The 7,250-nt window shown below is 41.5% G+C and overlaps 1 protein-coding gene across 1 annotated transcript in view; it reads right to left on the reverse strand.

Moving 5' to 3' along the window:
- NRDC (nardilysin convertase) overlaps window positions 1-5,426 on the reverse strand; it is a 154,266-nt gene extending 148,840 nt beyond the window's left edge. The window contains exon 1 of the mRNA XM_007945891.1: window positions 5,083-5,426. Coding sequence (XP_007944082.1) covers window positions 5,083-5,426 — 344 coding nt within the window. The remainder of the gene's footprint in view (window positions 1-5,082) is intronic.
- Window positions 5,427-7,250: the final 1,824 nt, after the last annotated feature.

Here is a 7,250-nt window from a genome sequence, read left to right on the forward strand (position 1 = left end):
TCCTCAGAAGGAAGATTGTGCAATCTACTTCCGCAGTGATACTGCCTCAGAAACCCAAGGAGGGGTCGCTATGAGTCAGGTCCAACTCAATGGCACATAACAACAACAACAACAAGTACCTACTACATTTAACATTTCAGTTTCAGTATCTGAATTGTGGTTCTGGCAAGGAATACTGAAAATACCATGGACTGGCAGAGGAACAAACATATCTGTCATGGAAGAAATGCAGCTGGAATGCTCCTTAAAAGCAAGAAGGGCCAGACTTTGTCTCACCTACTCTGGTCATGTTATCAGAAGGGACCAGTCCCTGGAAAAGGATTATCATGCTTGGTAGAGGGTCAGTGAAAAAGGGGAAGACCTTCAACAAGATGGATTGACACAGTGGCTGCAATGATGGGCTCAAGTATAGCAACGACTGTGAGGATGGTACAGGCTCAGGCAGTATTCTGTTCTGTTGTACACGTATGAGTCAGAGCTGACTCAACCGCATCTAACAAGATCTCCCCCTTGATTCCGCTACTTTAGATTATAAGCTCTCTGAAGGCAAAGACACTCTTATGGTCATTCAGTTCTTCAAAAACAGAATACTTTAAATGCTAAATCTTATTTCCAAAAACATTTTTCCTAAGAACAAATATTCTTACCATTCTTACCAGTCTATCAGTTCACAATGAAGAAATCTGTCTAAAGAATGGTAACAGACAAAAGCTATTTACTAGTCATATTACTATTCAGAGGATTTAATGTATTTTAGCCTTAAAAACACTTCATTAAATGAGCTTGAATCTCATGAGGTAAGATCTAGTTTACCTCTACTTTACATTACAAGATAAAAAGAATGCAACCAAAATTGAGTGTTTTGGAATCAGATTATATATCCAACAGATCAGATGTCAAGCTCCTACAGGTAGTCCTTCCGTTATAAACATCTAATACGTACAACCAACCTGTAGCTATGAACCAATATCAAAACATTATCATTACTATATTGTTATGTTAAAGATGTTTTAGTGTATCTGGAAACATTTAATTTTTTTATGCACAAAAAGGTACACTATATACTATGTACTAAGACAAACACTTAACTGATGTTTGTTGTTGTTGTTGTTATGTGCCGTCGAGTCGGACCCAACTCATAGTGACCCCTCCTTGGGTTTCCGAGACAGTATCACTACGGAAGTAGATTGCCCCATCTTCCTTCCGAGGAGTGGCTGGTGGGTTTGAACCACCAGCCTTCTGGTTAGCAGTCAAGTGCCTTAGGCACTATGCTACCAGAGATGTTAGATACTGACTTGCGTATAAATTCAACTCGAAGACAGACTTAGGAACGTAATTCATTTGTAATCCAGGGACTGCCTGTATATGAGTAAACAAATTATTTTTTTTGTACCTCTAAGATACTATTAATGTGGATATATACCTACTAATTCCCTGGTGGTGCAAATGGTTTGCACTCAATGACTAACCTAAAAGTTGGTGATTGAAAGCCACCTAGCAGTAAGAGAGAAGAAAGGCCTAGAGATCTGTTCTCAAAAAAATTAAGCAAAAGAAATCCTATGGAGCAATTTTACCCTGTAATACATGAGGTTGTCACGAGTGAGAATTTACTCTACAGCAATGAGTTTGATTTTTAATTTTATACATACAAATCCAAATTCCTGCCTTACATATCTGATAAAAGTGTTACCATCCCAGGGGTTAGTTGAAAAGATCAGTAAACTCGTGTTCTTCTCGACTAGAACAAAGGAAAATGTCCTATTTTCTGATAATCAACTTCCTTCTGATACTTAAATTTCCCTGAGGTTCAGAAGTGAACCACCCAACTCATACCGATTTGGAGGCCAACAGATGTTAGTCATAAATGTGTTCTCAAAGATGTCCTGCTCACTAGGATTGTGACTCTCCTCTGTTCATCAGTATACAATAGTAAACAATTTAATAAATGTTAAGAAATAACTTGTACCTTATTCAGTATTCATCCACTGTTTTTTATATTGAGAGTATGTTCTCTCCTCCCTCTCAAAAACATAGGTTTACAAAAAGTTAAACATGAAAAGTGTTTTACACTCAAGTCACTCCAAACTTTCTAACAAAAGTGCTCTTCATTATTAAAATCATTTAGTACTTAGAATGTACCATCACCAGTACCTGGCCATCTAGAATTTCCACTCAACAGGACACACACCAATGGCAATTTGAACAATAGTTCCCATCCTGGAGTCCCTTACTCTTTCCAGAAGAGAAAGAAATCAACATTTACTGAGCATTTACAAAGGACCCTAAAAAAGGTGATGAGGTCCCACAGGTACGTTCAACATTTCAAACGAACTGAATATAAATTATACATATATGGAAGTAAAATTTCATAGGCTATCACTTAATAAATGCAGTCTGGTAAATCTTTCTAGACATTATTTCACCACAATACTCCTTTAAACAGGTGCTCTTCTGGTGCTTATTCACATATTGAAAAAGACATAATTACATGATGCGATACGTGCTGTCATGTAAAGTGTACAAAGTCCTAGTGACATACCATGGAAAAAGGGATTAGTTCTGTCTAGGGAGACTTCAGAGATACAACATCTAAGTGGGGCCTGGAAGGATAATTCAGTTTTCTGACCTGGAGATGCTTCACATGTTTCTGGTTACAAAAATTCAAAGAAATTAACTCTAGGTTGGATAAATCCTTTTTAAAGATCATCTAGTCCTGAGATTTTTCACCTTTATTTTAAAGTTAATTGTTTCTTCAAATTTAGAGTTTCTTAAAGTTACATAATTGTTTCTTCAAAAGTCTAGTAGGAACTCTAATATATAAAACAGGTAAAAGTGTATCTGCTCTTTTGAAAACAAGAAGGGTTAAAACATGTATTCTTGTCAACTAGCCAGCCCTCTTCATTTTAAAATTAGAAAGCTGAGAAACCAAGGACAATGATTTGACCATAATGCTAGAAACACAAAAATACAACTTATTCAAAGAACACTTAAGCATCATCTCCTCTTTGAAATCTTTCATAACTTTCTTCCCAGGTGGAATTTACCATTCCTTACTGTATTCTCCCACCAGCCACTCCTCGGAAGGAAGGTTGGGCAATCTACTTTTGTAGTGATATTGCCTCGGCAACCCAAGGAGGGGTCGCTATGAGTTGGGGCCGACTCGACGGCACATAACACCACCACCACTGTATTCTCCACTACAGGTAGCACATGATTCTATTAAGGCTTCTAAAAAACTTTAATGTTCTAATTTTACTTTTTTATCACAAAGGAGTTCTCGTGGTGTGGTGGGTAAGGCATTTGGTTGCTAACCAGAAGGTTGGTGGTTCAAATCCAACACCTGCTCCATAGGAGCAAGATGAGGCAATCTACTTCCATAAAGATTTATAGCCTTGAAAATGTAATGGGGTCTCTATGAATCGGAATGAACTAAATGGCAGTGGAGTTTTTGGTTATCACTCTACTACATTGTCAATTCTCTGAAGCAGGGACTGTCTTAAACATCTTTGTACCTCCAGAATAAATGCTACTTATTAAATTATACTACACTAAGTTTCAGAAAAGATTTCAGACAGCTCAGCACCTGAAACACACAGGAGATTTAATAAGTATTTGTCAAATTTGCCGAAAATGACTTCATTGAATGAAATAATACATCTAAAGCAGAAGAGTATGATACAAAGTATACATTCCATAAATATTAGTTATTATGTTATAATTTTTTATCGGCAGGAAAAAAACTGAAGACTTTATCAAAAATTTTAATCAGGAAGGCAAAAACTAGGCACCTTTTATCAAGTTTCCAACATGCTCATTTATACATTACTAATGCAACTACCTATTTGATGAGAAAATTTAGCCCGACCCTAATGATCTCTTGACCCAGCAGTATAACAAATAATAAAAAGAGTGGTGTACTGTTAATCTCCAGATTTTGAGTGAAGGAAGAAGTTAGGGTAATCTGAAACTTTGGGCTAAATTACTTCTTTCTCAACCTCAGTTTGCTTGTCCAATGTGAGGAGAGGGGGGTGATAATGGAAAAGAGTATTTCTAAGGTCCCTTCCTAGGATCTCTGGTAGCATAGTGCCTAAAGTACTTGACTGATAACCAGAAGGCCGGTGGTTCAAATCCACCAGCCGCTCCTCGGAAGGAAGTGATACTTCCATAGTGATACTGCCTTGGCAACCCAAGGAGGGCTCACTATGAGTCGGGGCGGACTCGATGGCACATAACAACAACAACAACAAGGTCCCTTCCTACAGTTCAAAGTCACCGGCTGCTCTGTGGGACAAAAAGAAGGTAGTCTGCTTCTTTAAGGAATTACAGCCTTGGAAACCCTATGGGGCAGTTTCTACTCTGTTTTACAGGGTGACTATAAGTCAGAATCCACTCGATAGCCATGGGTTTTGGAAGGAAATACTCAGGTTGGAACTGAGCCACTAAGTAAAGAAGATATTTGGAGAATTCCTACATAAACTAAACGTAGAGAGTTTCAGGATGAGAAGAAACCTTAAAAGTTTCTATGATTCACCCAACTGAGACCCAAGTCCTCTCCAATACAGTCCTAGAAGAGGTCACCCAATCATTCTAGTGATGGGGAACTACCAGGGAGCCAATCCACTTCATCTTAGGCCAATTATGAATTAAAAAATTTTCTGAAGCCACTCTCGCCCCTTGTAACTTCCACCCATTAGTTTTACCCCTCTACTACCCAAGGGACCCACAAATTTTTGTGAAAAGCGATAACATGCCCTTAAATATTCTCTCCTCCAAAATTATCTCTAATTCCTTCCACCTTACCTCATAACATGTAGTACTAAGACTCCCTCACCATCCTGCCTGCCTTACTTGGAGGCACTTCTATTCTTGATTTAATCTGATTCTTGGTGAAACCCAAGATTTTCCATTTATCTAGGTGACACCACATAGAAGCCCCTAACTGCCCTAGCTACCTGCATCCAAGAAGCATTTGTGTTGGGAAGTATGCCCTGTTGCTCCTTCGGGAGATAAGGAGACAAGAAGTGACGGCAACAACAGAGAGGCCCGCACCCTGTTCTCCCTGGCCCAAGCCTCCTCCCTCACCGGTACTGCTTGGGGTCGCTGGGGGACTTGATGATCTCAGGGTCTCCGGCATTATTGACAGATCCCCTCCGTCCCTCTTCCTCAGACTCATCGGCTCCTAGACGAGCAACCCGGCCGCTCTCGCCCAAATCCTGTCCATTGGGCTGCAGGTCAGGAAAACTGCAGGTAGACTTCGCCTTGTTCCTTCCAGGCATGGTCTGAGTACGAAAGGGTCTGGCGAGAGCAAAGTCTTCACACCGAGCCTGCGCTTCGATTCTCCACAGAGCCGCGAGCTCCCGCCCGGCCTCACAGCACAACTTCTTCCCGGCGGCCCCAACTGCAGCAACCGTGACTCTCCTCAGCATTTACCAGCAGGCCGGAACGACAAGCATCCTTCTCCGCACCTCCTCCTCCTACTCCTCCAGCCGCTCCTCCTCCTCCGCGTTCCAGAGGCGGTGGCGGCCGGCGCTGGTCCTGCCGCAGCCGCAGGAGAGGACAGGCCTGAACCCCTCCCCCATCCGGTCTCCCTCAAGCCAACTTCCTCCCTTCCCCGCCCTCCAGCCGCCGATGACACGTCTGACTTTAGCCAATCAGGAGACAAGACAGCAGTCACGCGCACATAAACAACCAATGGGAACACGGAAGGGGGCTGACGAAAGCGCCAGGCCGGATTCTCGGAGCACCCAGCGAGCTCTTCGAAACCTAGGGTGGGCGGGGCGAGAAAGAAGAGGCCGAGAGTGAAGCAGAGGACTACGGGAAAAGCGACTTCAGACAGCTGTGCCGCGTTTATGACGTACGTGGGGAGTTTGTTTGCGGTACTTTCCGGATAGTGAGAAATACTCTCTTGCCGAGAAAGTCTAGAAACGCGTGGATAGAATGAATTTAAAAGCTTTCCCTCAATTTTTGGCATATTTTCTGTACTTTTTCTTTTCAGAACCTGTGCGGAGTCTTTGGCTGTGACTAAGGACGTGAAAAAGCAGAATACCGGAAGTCTTTCCCTGCCCTGCAGGATGAAGCTGCTCTGGGGCTGAACTGAACTGAGCTCCGGAAATAGCACATGGTCTTTTGCCGGGCTACAGCTGCTGAACCTTAGTGTGATTCGTTGTTAAGGGCTAAGAAAGCCCTTTAAGATCGTCTAGATGCGTTCACTCTTCTAGTTCCTCTGCAGACTAGAGTCCACAGCCTAGCGTTAAGTTCAGCCACCTTTTGTTGGACAGCTACTGTGTGTCAGGGTGCTGCTCTCAAGTACCTTTTTCTAAAATTGTCTCTGCTTTTAGTGACCTTTAGTGGACAGTCATATGAAATGTGACTGAAACAGAAATACAGTTTTTGACGTGTCAAACAGTTTACTGACACGATGTGGGAAGAGAACCTAGCATATAAAAGGAATAGAATAAATAATATGTGATAAATGGAGAAAGACTTAAAGCAAGATTTATTGATGGCCATTATAAATCCTTTTTTTGCTGTTGTTAACAAATGTTGATTGAGCACCTCTCAGTACATAAACCTCAAATTTACATCACCAACCTAGATGTCTTTTGACCTCCAGACATAGTACAACAATGAACAAAACAAAAATTTCTTGTTTTCATGAAACTTCCGTTTTAGTGGGAAGAGTAAAATTTTATACTAGAGTTAAAATTACCATGCTATGAAAACAATGCAGGTTATAGGACAATAAAGAGATGGGAGAAGAGTTATAATAACAAAAACCTGATCTGGGGCAGTGAATGAGGTAAATTAATTGAAAAAGGAAAAGTTGTTCAACATTCCAGCTTAAGTTTCCATACTTTTCAAGAACTTGTCAGTTTCAGACTAAACAACTCAATTGGTCTACTTTTCTTCACAGCAGTGTTTTTGCTTTGTGTCTGTAATACCTTGCATAGCTTCTCAGTAAATAGTAAAGTAGTTGTTGTTATGTTGTTAGGTGCCATCAAGTCATTTCTGACTTATAGCGACCCCATGCACAGCAGAATGAAACCCTGCCTGATGCTGGGCCAGCTCCATGATCCTTGCTATATTTGAGCCCATTGTCGCAGCCACCGTGTCAATCTATCTTGTGGAAGGCCTTCCCCTCCTTCCTCCACCCTCCACCTTACCAAGCATGACATCCTTCTCCAGGGAATGGTCCCCTCTGACAACATGACCAAGGTAGGTGAGACGACGTCTAACCATCCTCACTTCCA

This window comes from Orycteropus afer, unplaced genomic scaffold (genome assembly GCF_000298275.1).
Source record: "Orycteropus afer afer isolate SDZICR_OR568_19922 unplaced genomic scaffold, OryAfe1.0 scaffold00145, whole genome shotgun sequence".
In the NCBI taxonomy this organism is placed as follows: Eukaryota; Metazoa; Chordata; class Mammalia; order Tubulidentata; family Orycteropodidae; genus Orycteropus; species Orycteropus afer.